This window comes from Eschrichtius robustus, chromosome 16 (genome assembly GCF_028021215.1).
Source record: "Eschrichtius robustus isolate mEscRob2 chromosome 16, mEscRob2.pri, whole genome shotgun sequence".
NCBI classification, from domain to species: Eukaryota; Metazoa; Chordata; class Mammalia; order Artiodactyla; family Eschrichtiidae; genus Eschrichtius; species Eschrichtius robustus.
The window spans coordinates 38,266,498-38,280,657 of NC_090839.1; the positions used below are offsets into that span (position 1 = coordinate 38,266,498).

The window sequence follows — 14,160 nt, forward strand, 5'->3', positions numbered from 1 at the left end:
AAATATATATATATATATATATATTGTTGCTCCCAAAGCCCACCACCTCAATTTTGGGATTATGCATTATCTATTCAGGTATTCCACAGATGCAAGGTACATCAAGTTGATTGTGGAGATTTAATCCGCTGCTCCTGAGGCTGCTGGGAGAGATTTCCCTTTCTCTTCTTTGTCCGCACAGCTCCTGGGGTTCATCTTTGGATTTGGCCCCGCCTCTGCCTGTAGGTTGCCTGAGGACGTCTGTTCTTCGCTCAGACAGGACGGGGTTAAAGTAGCAGCTGATTAGTGGGCTCTGGCTCACTCAGGTCCAGGGTAGGGAGGGGTACGGAATGTGGGGCAAGCCTGCAGCGGCAGAGGCCGGCGTAACGTTGCAGCAGCCTGAGGTGTGCCGTGTGTTCTCCCAGGGATGTTGTCCCTGGATCACGGGACCCTGGCAGTGGCAGGCTGCACAGGCTCCCGGGAGGTGAGGTGTGGATAGTGACCTGTGCTTGCACCCAGGCTTCTTGGTGGCTGCAGCAGCAGCCTTAGCATTTCATGCCCGTCTCTGGTGTCCACGCTGTTAGCCGCGGCTCATGCCCGACTCTGGAGCTTGTTTAGGCGGTGCTCTGAATCCTCTCTCCTCAGGCACCACGAAACAATGGTCTCTTGCCTCTTCGGCAGCTCCAGACATTTTCCCGGACTCCCTCCCGGCTAGCTGTGGCGCACCAGCCCCCTTCAATCTGTGTTCACACAGCCAACCCCAGTCCTCTCCCTGGGATCTGACCTCCCAAGCTGGAGCCTCAGCTCCCAGCCCCCGCCCGCCCCAGCAGGTGAGCAGACAAGCCTCTTGGGCTGGTGAGTGCTGGTTGGCTCCGATTCTCTGTGCGGGAATCTCTCTGCTTTGCCCTCCGCACCCCTGTTGCTGTGCTCTCCCCCGTGGCTCCGAAGGTTCCCCCCCACCACCACACCCTGTCTCCGCCCGCAAAGGGCCTTCCTAGTGTGTGGAAACGTTTCCTTGTTCACATCTTCCTCCCAGGGGTGCAGGTCCCGTCCCTATTCCTTTGTCTCTGTTTTTTCTTTTTTCTTTTGCCTTTCCCAGGTACGTGGGGGAGTCTCTTGCCTTTTGGGAAGTCTGAGGTCTTCTTCCAGCATTCAGTAGGTGTTCTGTAGGAGTTGTTCCACATGTAGATGTATTTCTGATGTATTTGTGGGGAGGAAGGTGATCTCCACATCTTACTCTTCCGCCATCTTGAAGGTCTCTCCCCGTAATACTGTTAAGCCAAGGACTTACTAAATATTGAGGAAATGGAACCTCAGAAAGCTTCATACTTGCTGCTCTGAACATCTGACACGGAATCCTCCTTCACCAATATTGGTCCCTAAACCCGGGTCTCTACCTGAGTCCTTCAGAGAAACTTAACTGAGAAGGAAGAGGTGAATAGCAAGGCACTATCAGGTCAGAGAACCATAGTCATAGACAATTACTTTTAACACAATTTCAGCCACTTAACTTGTTCAAGAGGATCTTGGAGGGCTGCCATGTATACCCAGAAGTCATTTCCAAGGGAATTGCTGCAGGTGGACACGAAAGCCAAACAATGTTTTGAAACAAATCAGTTCTTTTCTTGGGAAACTATATACTTCATCATATTCCAGTTTCTTTAAAAACTGGTCATTACAGACCGAATTATATGTTAACAGTTATTCATTATCTTCAAATGAAGCTGATCCTAAATATCCCGGATAGTCAAGCATCTTTTAGACATGTTTTGTAAAATTCTGATATAATGAACCCTGTAATATAATCATAATTATACCTAATAAATTTATAAAGGCAATTCATTTTAATAGTTTTACTCATCTATTTTGTAATCATTAAGTTTTAAGAATATTATGTTTACCTCTTAAGTATGATTAATGTTGACCAGGGGAGATAGAGTCAAAGAGTAGATGTTTGTTGTTTTTATTTTATTCCTATTTAATTTGTGTCTTTTATAAACTCCAGGAAATTATTTTGAATCAAGTGGTGTTTTATTAATAAATAAATATACTTATTATGTATTTATGATGAATTTAATAGATGAATCATGGCAAAGGCCTTAAGTTTCTTTAGTTCAGAATTCCTTAAAGACTAAATCCAGCACCACCATAATCTGTTTTATTTCTAAACATAAGCATACTAGAAGTTTCAGAGTTAATACCCAAGTTTTAGTCAGTATTATTAAGTAACTCCTTCCTAAGAATCAGTTATAACTGGTGTGTGTGAGGTTCCTGATGTACAGTCAAGATTTTAAATCTTGAAAGGAAAAGAACATTTTAGAGCTTTATATATTAGTCTTTTCCTGGTATTTGTTCTTGCCAGGAATTCTGGTGGAAAACATGGACATAAAAATTGATTTATGTGAAAAAAATAATTTTAATGTCATCTTCTCTTTACTTTCAACAGCATTTTTCTTGAATATAAAAATTATAATCACTGTAAATGTTAAAATACAGAAAGTGTTAAAAAAATTAAAATCACCTAAAATTATGTCACCACAATGTAACTACTGTTTGTACAATATTTTGGTGTTGTCTTTTTCCTCTATTAAAAAGTGTGTGTGTGTGTTTGTGTGTGTGTAAGGAACGTGTACATAACATAAAAATTTGGATCATACTTGCAAACAATTTTGTAACCAGCTTTTTTACTTGCTTAATAATATATTGAGAGCATTTGTATTTGCTTGACAAGAGTTGTGAATATTTTTAGAAACTATTCTAAATTTGCTCTTGTTCAGCAAAGAACTATTCATTGAAAGCATTATTTTTAATGGGCACAGAATATTTAAATACTATCGTATATGTAACCAATTGCTTACTGTTGCTCATATAAAGATGACTTTTTTCTCCCATAAACAGCACAGCAGTGAGAAAGTATCTTTGTACATAGATTTTGTATACATTTTCAAGGCTATAGAAATGTATTGCAAAATTCTTTTTCATCAAACTATACAAGAATGCCCTTACCTCCAACCCTGGACATTGTCTATTATCATTTTCTTAGTCCTGCACCCTTTATATACTTTTTAAAAAGGTTATTTAATGGCTTGATAAAAATGGAGTTATTTTTAGCAAATGGAGAAATTGTCATTAATGATGCAATATATCAGTGTCAAATTAAATTCTTACTTGAAGTAAAGCCATTTATTTAAAGGCTCTGGATGATCTGCTGTAGCTGTACTTCTGTTTTTAGAAATATAAGGATTACCTTATTTAAAGATTGTGGAGCAGGACGTTGAAATGTGCTTGATGGATTCAACTAATTGACTTTTTGTCAGTGGAATTTTTATCCCAATCCTCTGTGTTCTGGGAAAAAAATGTTGGTTGTTCTCAACATGGGGTCATTTAAGGCCATGAGTTATTTGGTTTAATGGGATTTATATGGTTGGATAGGGAAGGGATTAACTCTTTATGGAACTTTTTTGTTGTAAGGTGGAAGGTAAAAGGTAAAAGTTTCACTTAAGAAAATCCATAACTGAGCCATGGTGCCTGTTTGTTTACTTGAGAGCTATATGTTATCAAGTGGAAACAAGCACTTTTTCAAACGAATTCATTTGTTCACAAATAGAAACAAAAAGTGGAGAATGTCTTGGTTGGCTTGGGGGAAGCTGCAGGGTTTATTTAAAGTTCGTATTTATTGCTGAGGTGCAAAACTGTTAAATGGCATTTGGATCCAGGGGAAAGATATACTATAGAAATTACTTTTCAAAGGGGCATTGGAACAGAAGGACAGGAGTCATCTGAGTTCATTTCTAGATGACATTCTATTCTACTTTTCTTTCTGTCTTTCTTCGATTCAGTTGAACAAACACATGTTGAATGCCCGTCCCTCAAGGTAGAGCTGTCCCTTCTCCTTTTCAGATTGATTTGGCAACTTGCTATGCCCAGCTTCAGTGGGCCCACTGTATTTGTTTCCTTGAGCTGCTGTTAAAAAAGTTACCACAAACTAGTGGCTGAAAGCAGCAGAAGTTTATTCTCTCATAGTTCTGGAGGCCAGAAGTCTGAAATCAAGGTGTCTTCAAGACCACACGTCCTCCAGGCTGGAGAGAAGAACCCGTGCCTTGCCTCTTCCAGCTTCTGGTGACTGCCAACACTCCTTGACTTGTGGCTGCATCACTCCAATCTCTGCCTCAGTGGTCACATTGCCTCCCCTTTCATCTGTGTCAAATCTCCCCCTGCCTCCCTTTTGTAAGGACACTTGTGATAGCATTTCGGGCCCCCTGGGAAGATCCAAGAGAATCTCTCCATCTTCAAGATCCTTAACTTAATCACATCTGCAAAGTCATTTTTTGCTATATAAGGTAATGCCTATAGGTTTCAGATATTAGGATATAGGTATCTTTTGGGGGCCGTGATTCAGCCGGCGATACCCAGGACCTTAAATATACCTGATCTCGTGTACATCCCCCTGTCTGCTCTCTACCAGAACATGAGGCATAGGTCCAGAAACAAAAAATTATTTGCCAAAGTTTTGACCCAACTTGCCTGGGGAGAAGTGTTGACTCCATAATTGAGCTAGCATATCTGGGATAGGTAGTCTGGTAAGCTTTGAAGACCACCCTCTAGCCAGGGAGACCAGACAGCAGATCTAAAGATACGGAGCAGAGCAGACCAGCAAACAAAGAGCTGTCCTTCCTCGGTTCACCCCAACTGAATGGGTGAGTGGATGGAAAGCCATCTTCTTGGGTGATGGGCACATCCTCCTTGAGTATTTGGAACTCCACAGCCGGCCTGAGCTCCCTGGTGATCCTCCCCACTAACGCTTTCAGTCCCTCATCATCTTTAGAAGGAGCTTTTTGCCACTTGCTCTGAAACAAGGTCTTCTAGGGACTCCCCCTCTCTCTCGTCCCCTCCCTGCAACCCTGGGAGTTTTTCCTCTGTAGCCAATGTAACAGCTAATCCATTCCAGTTGCGTAAGAATTTAGAAACAATGAGACTATTTAAAAGCCCACTGGCCTCCCTCCAGTAGCCAGTAGCCGCTCAAGGTGTTTACTCTGGAAAAGGTACTGAGTTCTATATCCATTCTTTGTGTAAATTCTCCTTTACTTGCCGTGTTCCTTAAGAAGGACGCTTTCCTGTGGGCTCTGTGGGGTGAGGTAATGTTCTTCCAGGAGACAACTGAACCATGAAGTATCTTGTAAATGAGACCTTAGAAGGCCAGCCAGAGAATTTGAGGAGAGGAGACTTTGGCATGGCAGTGAAAGCGTTTTGTATTTTGTTTGCTTTTTGTTTTTTTATCAGTTAGCTGTGGGTGGAGCTTTGAGATCATTGCAAAAAGAGTGGCCAGTTCCCCGCTCCCTGACTTTTAAAAGAAGTAACTATTTGTCCCTTTAATTTTTTCTGGAGTCATTTGGATTGTGACACATACCTCATTTATTCCCGTTTAATAATCAATTACCTCGATCAAACTGCTATTAAACATGACTGGCTGGGCCAGTGTTTTCTGCTCTGCAGGTCATAGTTGTACCATCTACATAAAATAAGCCAGCCGCTGGCCCTAATGCCAGATCTGAGGAAGTATTTCCGAGACAGTTCAAGGAGCAGTCCCCCTTCCCCCAATCCTGTTTAAAATTGGGAAAATTCAGGATACTCCAATGTCATTTTTCTGAAATGCCACTTAACTTGTTCAGAAATCCAGAGCTCAGGATAAGTAAGCAGTGAGATGAGCTCCTACCTACACTGTCAACCTGTTTAGAGATTAAGGTCACAATTACCCTCCTCTTTGCATTAGCCCCCACCAACATCCTTCACATAATTAGACCATTATGATGAAATTAGTACCCAAGGTAGAATGAATATTTTAGTAGTAAGGATAGTAGTGAAATCGGAGAAACATCATGTACTGAGGACATCTGCCATGTGTCCTTTTACTGAAAAGATCCTGGGAGAACCGGAGTTAAACCAATGAAAGATGATACAAGTTGATATAAGCTGTCTTTTAATTTCATTTTTGGTATGAGCATTTCATATCGCAAGCCCCTTGTTGCTATTTCCTTTAAAATAAAACCAAAGGAAATATGGAAAGGGATGGTTGGCAGGAGTGGAAAGATCATAGAACACATAAAGGCCTGCAGAGGAGAGGTGTTTCACCCACCGGGGAAGCCACCATGTTGTTTCTTCATCCTTCTTTAATGCTAACACTTAGGTCCCTGTAGTTGACTCATCTTATTATAGATAACTGAACAACACGCCCATGACAGCCTGAGGGGGGTCTGCAGGTCCGTTTTTCTCTGCAGATCTGTTTTACGACATAGAAGGCAGGAATGCACATCATTGCACTAGAAGCTTGCTTTGACACTGCCTTGGGTGGAGGGACTGTGTGTGTGGACACTGAGAAATGGGCATGGAAAGACACAGAGAGAGGCAGACGAAGAGGAACAGAGAAGCAGAGAGAGAGAGGAAGAGAGACCCAGTCACAGCCATTGTGGGAGACTGAGACATGGACCAGCCTACTCACGGATGGACTCTCTTCTCCCACTGGCATGGCTTGTCTGCCTTGGCTTTCCATGCGAGGCCTTGGTACTGATGAATGGAGGGCTGCTTCCTGCCTCAGTCTGGGCTGGTTAGAATGCCCTTCATGCTTTCATCAGTTTTTAGCCTGGTCAGGAATAAATATTGGATGAGTTTCTCCTTCAAACACCAATGGTTGCCATTGTGAAGAAGCTATCTTGAAACGTGACCTAATGTGCTCTTCGTCTGCTTTAAATTATTTGGGACTAAAGATTCATGTGTCTGCCTATCTGTGTGATTTCAACTTTTTTTTTTTCCCTTTTGAAATTTACATTCTTTTTTATTTACACAAGCAGCACATGAATGCAGGAATATATTCCCATAATAAAAAAGTCCAGGACAGAGATAACAGGAAAGATATCTTGACTTTCAGCCCCAAGCTTTGTTCCCTCCCCAGAAGTAAGCAGAGTCATAAATTTGCAAGGTTCTTTCCAAACTTTTTAATAATTTATTTGTATGTACGAATATTTACCTAGAAAAATATATAGTTTTGCCTTGTGTGTGTGTGTGTGTGTGTTTTTACTACACTGTTCATGTCATTCTGTGGCTGTGTATTTAGGTAAGTGGTGTCACACTGTTCCTATTCCATATCATTGCATGGCTTGCTGCAAAAACGTGGTTTTCATGTAATGGTATGTGTTAGAGACTTTTCACGTTCAGCTTCACATCATCTTGTAATGTGTGCACGTATTAGACTTTGCTCCTTAGTGAATCACATTGATTGTTTTCAGTGTGGAAACATCCCAAATTATTCTTTCAGTAACTTTCTGGAATAGATTGGTTTATATTTTACCAGAGGTTTTTCTCTGTGAGGATAAGCTCTAGGGTTGGTTGGTTGGTTGGTTGGTTTCTTATTAACCCTTTGTGGTGTCGTTGTCAGGGTCTGATAAGGGACTTGTGAAATGAGTTGGGTAGTAACTTTATTTTATTTTATTTTTTTATGTCCTAGAAAAATGTAGGTACACAGGATTTACCTTTTCCTAGAAGATTTGGTAGAACTCACCTGTAAAACCATCTGGGCCTAATCTTTTACTATTTTTTTCAATTTCTCCCAAGATCACTGGTCTGTTTAAGCGTCCTGCTCATTTGTTGAGCCAAATTTATTTTAACTTTGAAAAACATCCACTTTAAGTTTTCAAATATTTTGGTTAAAGTTATACATAGTATCTCTTACGGTCGGTGTTCACCTTCTCTCTGTATTTACACTCTACCTTTCACCATGGATATTGTGAGTTTATGGTTCTTCCTCATCCTCCTTCCTACCCCAACTCTCTCTCTGTCTCTCTCCCCAACACCTGCCAAATTTTATCTAATATATGCATATTCAGAAAATAATTAACTTTTACCAGTCATTGTTTTACTATTTGGGGTTAGGTTTTAATGTATATATAGTACTCCCATCTTTCGTTTCTAAGAAGTTTATAATTTCTGCTTTGACTATTCTGCTCAAGTCAAGAATTATTTAGAAGTGTGTATGTTTATGTTTAATTCCTATGTGTGTAGGTTTTACACACTCTCTGTCGTTAATTTATAAGTTGGCCTAGTCATGGTCAGTAAGCATGGCCACTGTAATTTCTGACTCTTGAAAAGTACTGAGATTTTCTCTGTGGCCTAATCATGATCAGATTTTGAGATTGTTATATGTGTTTGGGGAAGCCGGGTACAAAGAGAGAATGAAGGAAAGATATATGTGTGTGGGGGGATGCTAAACTCATTAAGTAATATATTTAAATTATGTTAACTTGAGTCATTTAAATTGTTTTGGTTAAATTTGTGTGATTTTCAAATCCTCAATATTCTTCCATTAATTTCTGAGAATCATTATCTCCTAATATGTTTGTGACTTTGCCTGTTTCTCTTTGTATTTTCAGTTTTTCAATCTATGTTTTGATGCTGTGTGGTCACATATCTAATATTAATGACTTAAATAATTTTGATCACCCCTTCTCTTAATATGACTTATCACTGTCTCTTGCTTTTTTCCTTGATGTCTATTTTGTCTAATATTATTAGTGTTACATCTGTTCCTTTCCCAGCGTGTGCCTGTTATCTATTCTTTTCATCCCTTCATTTTCAAACTTCCTATATAGTTTTTATTTTATAAATATTTCTGGTAAACAACTATAATGTTGCCTAATTTGACAGCCTCTGTCTTTTATAAGTGGATTTAACCAATTCATAATTATTATAGTTAGTAATATATTGTCATTTTACTTTGTGTTTTCCAGTTATTGTGTGTTCTTCGTTTTTTCCCCTCCCTTCCCGCATCTTTTATCTGTTTCCTTTTTAAAGGAGGCTCACATTTCTTCCTTCTATTTTTTCCCGCATTTATCTGCAAGTTATACTTTCCATTTAAAATTTTCTATTAGGAAAATTCTTAAATTTTTAACACTTATAATTGATCTTCTATTTTTCTGCCAATATCTAGAGTTTTAACTACCTATATTGCACTCCCTAAAATGTTTTTTACGTCCCTTTGTTCCATATTTCCTTCCCTCCAGCACCTACCTGTGTTGATATAATCTGGAATTTGGATGCTAGATTGTAATTTCTATATCTTTTTCTTTTCATTTTTTTCTTTTTGTATAATACACAAGACTTAAGAGTAAAATTTGTCTCTTTTTTAAACGTTTTTCTTCTTTCTTTCTTCCTTTCTTCCTTCCTTTCTCCTTCCTTTCCCCTTCCTTCCTTTCTTCCAACCTTACTTCCCATATCTCTTATTTTTCTATATTTCTTGTTCTTATTGACAGAATATATAATACATTAACTCTTTCAGAGTAGGTTATTAAACCTTTTTGATACCTTGAAAGTCTGTAAATCTATCTTCTCCTAACAATTAAACCATTATTTCATTGGTCACAGAGTTTCTAGTCCACAGTTACTTTCCCTCAAAACTTTGCAGTTATTGCTCCGTTGTCTTCTCATGTGTAATACTCTGATGGTGTGCCTGATTCCATGCTGATTGCCATTCAATTCTAAATTGTCTTTTCTCCATGCATCTCTGAGAAATTTCATAGCTTCTCTTCATATTGTTTGTTCTTAGTTACCTCAAGGAATGTTTAGGTGTGTGTATCTTTTTCCCCCGTTTACACCTACTGCATCACTGGATTTTTTCACACTGAGAGTACAAATATTCAGATTTCAGAAATGTTCTACTATTCCTTTAATTGTTCCCATCTTTCCATTGGCTTTACTTTCTCTCCTTCTAATAGAAGACATCCTTCTATAAGGTGGTTTTTGAATCTTCTGTTTCCATTTTCCATCTCTCTAAATTTTTCAGTCATGCTTTCTGTTTCTTTTTGTGTTGTATTCTGTGAGAATTCCTTGACTCAGCACTTCATATGAATTCTCTCTACAGTGCAGGTCACCTATTTATTAGGAGTTTGACTATAACAATCTTTTTAAAATTTCTAGAATCTGTAGTTAATTGTGTTTTGGGATGAGAATGCACTCTTTCCTCCCTCTGTACTGTGTTTGGTGTCTGCCTTCCGTGTTCTTTGCATTGCTCAAATATTTGGTGATTCTAATTGGTGATCCTTTTCATTTAAGACGCCCTGTTTACAGCTATTGCATGCACACCATGGTGCAGGATGCTAAGAAGGGTGGGTAAAAGGAACACCCAGTTCTTCCTAAGTGTAGGCAGCCACTCTGGACAATGCCAGTCTCCCTTCAATGTCATACTCACTGCCTATGCTACAAAGCAGACATTCTGTTGTTCACTGCATGGCCCAAGGGAGGAGGGGGTGAGAGAGGGCTAAAGAGAGGACCAAGAGAAATAAAAATTACAGCTACTCCTACTTGATTCTACAGCCACATCACCTGTCGACTCCCCCTGGCCATGAGCTCATCTTGTAGTGGAGTCTTGTAGAACTTCTCGCTCTTTGCAGCAGTCCTCTGCTATATGTAGGTTTAGGTGTATGGTTTCTTTCTTTTATCTGATGACATCAGATTTTATATATACATAATTATTTTATAGGATTTGAAGAGGAAGGGGGAAGCTTCCCAAACAATCACCAAATGATCATCAAACAAGCAGGAGAAGGGAATTCAGGGTCAGATGAAGGGAAGAAGAAAAAAAAAAGACAATTTATGGACTTAGTCCATGTGTATGAAGAAAAGCTTTTGCAAACACGTAAATATCAAATGACTAACCTTTGATCTTCACTTGTTTTTTAATTGTGTTCACTAATGAGATACCCTTTTTCATTTTCAGGTCTTAAATATAATCATGGCCAAACCTTATGAATTTAATTGGCAGAAGGAAGTTCCTTCGTTTTTGCAAGAAGGAGCAGTTTTTGACAGATATGAAGAGGTAAAGAAGTGTTATTAATCGTTTCTCTCAAAACATTCTTATAATTAATTCATTTTAATCACAGTATTGAGTAAATAGTCTTTGACATAAGTAAGAACATCCTGGAGATTTATAAGTTGGAATAGTTGGAAAGAGTCAAAGTTATGAGATATAATAATAATGATAATACTATAATTTACTGAGCACTCTCCCTGTGCCAGATATAATAATAATGATGATACTATAAATTATTATGTGCTTACTGTGTGCCAGACAACTTTCTAAGCACTTCCTGTGTATTATTTGTTCAATTCCTTATAATAACCTTATAAGATTGTTGCCATTATTATGCTTGTTTTACAGATGAGTTTCATGGAGTAATAGTTTTTGCTTAATGAAGTGCTTCTGGCAGGCTTTCCTCATAACACTTTCTATTTGTCATAAATGTAGTAGTGATTGGACTTTGTGCTGGTCACGTGCTTTGCTCGTCTCGTTTATAGACATCAGTTTGACCAAAGCTTTGCACGCCTCTGCTTCGATTATTTATTGCTTGTGGCCTTGCAAGGGGGCGATAGCTCCTGGCTTTCTAGAAACCAGGGGTTTAGGGCCACCAGTCTGTTCAGAAGGTTTAGGACGGAGAGTGGAATCCTCCTTTGCATTGTTAACGTGTTGTTTTTCTTAAGAATTTACTTGAATTTGAGATGACTTGTGGAGGGGTATGTGATGATACTGTGTTGCCTCTAAGGCGAAGTAAGATGCAAAACTTGTTCAGACTTCATGCAGAGTCACAGTTGGTTCCTTTCAAAATCAGTGGAATGTATGTGGCTCATTGTGGTGGCCTCCCAGGGGTTCAGATCATCAGGCCTTTTCGTGAGGTGTGTGGGCTGACACAACTCACTAACTGGTTGACTTGGTTTTTCCAAAATATGTATCATAATACTCTCTAGATTTATACCATAGTTGTTTTGTGTAAACAGAATTGAGAAAGGCAAAGGATGGACCCAAATGTGGTCAGTATTCTTCATATTGAGTTAAAGTATTGTGGTGACAGCTATCTATACTACTGAAACTTTACTGCTTCCCTGAAAGAACAGCATTCTGCTATAAGAAGAAACAAAACAATTTTCTACCACCTGGAGGCAACCGCTGTTAACTCTTTTGCAGTTCTTCTAGTCTTTTTTCTAATTGTTTTTCCTCTTCCATAGTTGTCGTCATAGAGTAATCTTGAAAATACAAATCAGAACCTCTTCTTCCTCTATTTAAAATGCTTCCATGACTCCCTCTTGTAGGATAAAGGCGACTCATCAGAATGAAATACAAGGTCTTCCATAATTTGGCTCCTGCCTAATTCTACAGCCTCATTCCCCACCAGTTTTCTACAAACACTCTCTGCTTTAACCCTAATAATACACCTAAAATCCCCCAATAAACTATTCTATTTCAAGCTTTGTGCTTACTGCTGCCTTTTCCTGAAAAGCACTTATCCCTCCTTGTTTGACTGGAAAACTCCTATTTATCCTTCAGAACCCAGATGAGAAATCTTTACTCTTTGATATCTCCCTTGACCCATTTGATAAGAATTGATCACTCCTTTGTGCTACCACTAAACTACCCTTGCACATACTACACTGCACTCACATTTCATTTAATGTTTTTGTCTTTCCTAGTATACTCTGAGTTTCTTGAGGTCAAGGACCATATTTTACTTATCTTTTCTCTCCAGGGACTAGCAGAATGCCTACAATGGCCAAATTCACTGTAAATATCTAGTATCAAAAGGGATTTTAAAGGACATGGAAGCAACCTAAGTGTCCATCAACAGATGAATGGATAAAGAAGATGTGGCACATATATACAATGGAATATTACTCAGTCATAAAAAGAAACAAAATTGAATTATTTGTAGTGAGGTGGATGGACCTAGAGTCTGTCATACAGAGTGAAGTAAGTCAGAAAGAGAAAAACAAATACCGTATGCTAACACATATATATGGAATAAAAAAAAATGGTTATGAAGAACCTAGGGGGAGGACAGGAAGATGCAGATGTAGAGAATGGAATTGAGGACAGGGGGAGGGGGAAGGGTAAGCTGGGATGAAGTGAGAGAGTGGCATGGACATATATACACTACCAAATGTAAATAGATAGCTAGTGGGAAGCAACCGCATAGCACAGGGAGATCAGCTTGGTGCTTTGTGACCACCTAGAGGGGTGGGATAGAGAGGATGGGAGGGAGACGCAAGAGGGAGGAGATATGGGGATATATGTATAACTGATTCACCTTGTTATAAAGCAGAAACTAACACACCATTGTAAGGCAATTATACTCAAAGATGTTGTTAAAAATAAAAGGGATTTTAGATACAATTGATCCCAACTCAGTTTGGTTTTATTATAATTTGTTCATTTTCTTGATAATTGAAATGGTGAGAGGTCCTTGAGACCTGTGTGGAAATCTGTACTTCAACACATTCAAAATATTAGGGTAAATCATATAAAATTTTCATCTTTTAAATTAAAAATTATCAATATCAACAATTTGATAGAGTTCAAGCCGAATGCAACGAAAGTGCACTTGACTACTTTTGTCCACTTTACACAACTTGGCAAAGAAGGCCAAGGGCTAACTTAGAGGCATTTCCAAGCCTTTTCTCCCAGGTAAGTCAGGTCTAGGTTGAGTACCAATGCCACCGTTATGATGGCCATTGCCCTTCATTATAAGCTGGCGAGTGACATCTCTCCTTGAATCTGCTAGAGTCTCCCAAAAGATTTGCGGTTTTCTGAGGCAGTTTCCCAGGCTCTGGAAATCTATAGGATAATTAAAAAATACTTCCTGGCTTCCAGTTCCTCAGAGAAGGTTATTTTGAAGAGATTAAATGTAATCACTGGCTGAGTATCTCTTCTGCTGTCATATAAGCAGAAACCAATTAGAGAAAGAGTACTTTTTTTTGATAAAGTGAAATGTGATTTGATGAACTGGAGGTTTATCATCATTGAATCATTTATATTTCTCATGATTTTTTTTTTTTTTTGGTTATTAATCATCATAACTCATTTATATTTAGAAAATACTGATGACTTGCCCTTCTAAAGACATTTACTTTTCTTCCAGCTTCCTCTGAAAATGAGGTAAAGCTAGAAGGAAAGAAATCTTAACAAGTATTAAATACAATCTCGCTAAGCTTTCAACTTTCTTAAGTGCTATTTTACTAGGATTATAAGCAAAAAATTTTTAGCTTCATAAAGTAAATAATGTCTCTTCATAAAACATATCAAACTGGTGTTGACCTTAAAAATAAAACAGTTATTTTATCAGCAAAAATGGGTTTATTTAGGAATAG

The 14,160-nt window shown here is 38.7% G+C and overlaps 1 protein-coding gene across 1 annotated transcript in view; it reads left to right on the plus strand.

Moving 5' to 3' along the window:
• Positions 1-14,160, plus strand: part of PLCB4 (phospholipase C beta 4) — a 423,084-nt gene that overhangs the window by 248,523 nt on the left and 160,401 nt on the right. Inside the window, exon 3 of the mRNA XM_068565571.1 lies at positions 10,742-10,840. Within this exon, the coding sequence (XP_068421672.1) occupies positions 10,757-10,840 (84 nt within the window). The 5' untranslated portion in view covers positions 10,742-10,756. The remainder of the gene's footprint in view (positions 1-10,741; positions 10,841-14,160) is intronic.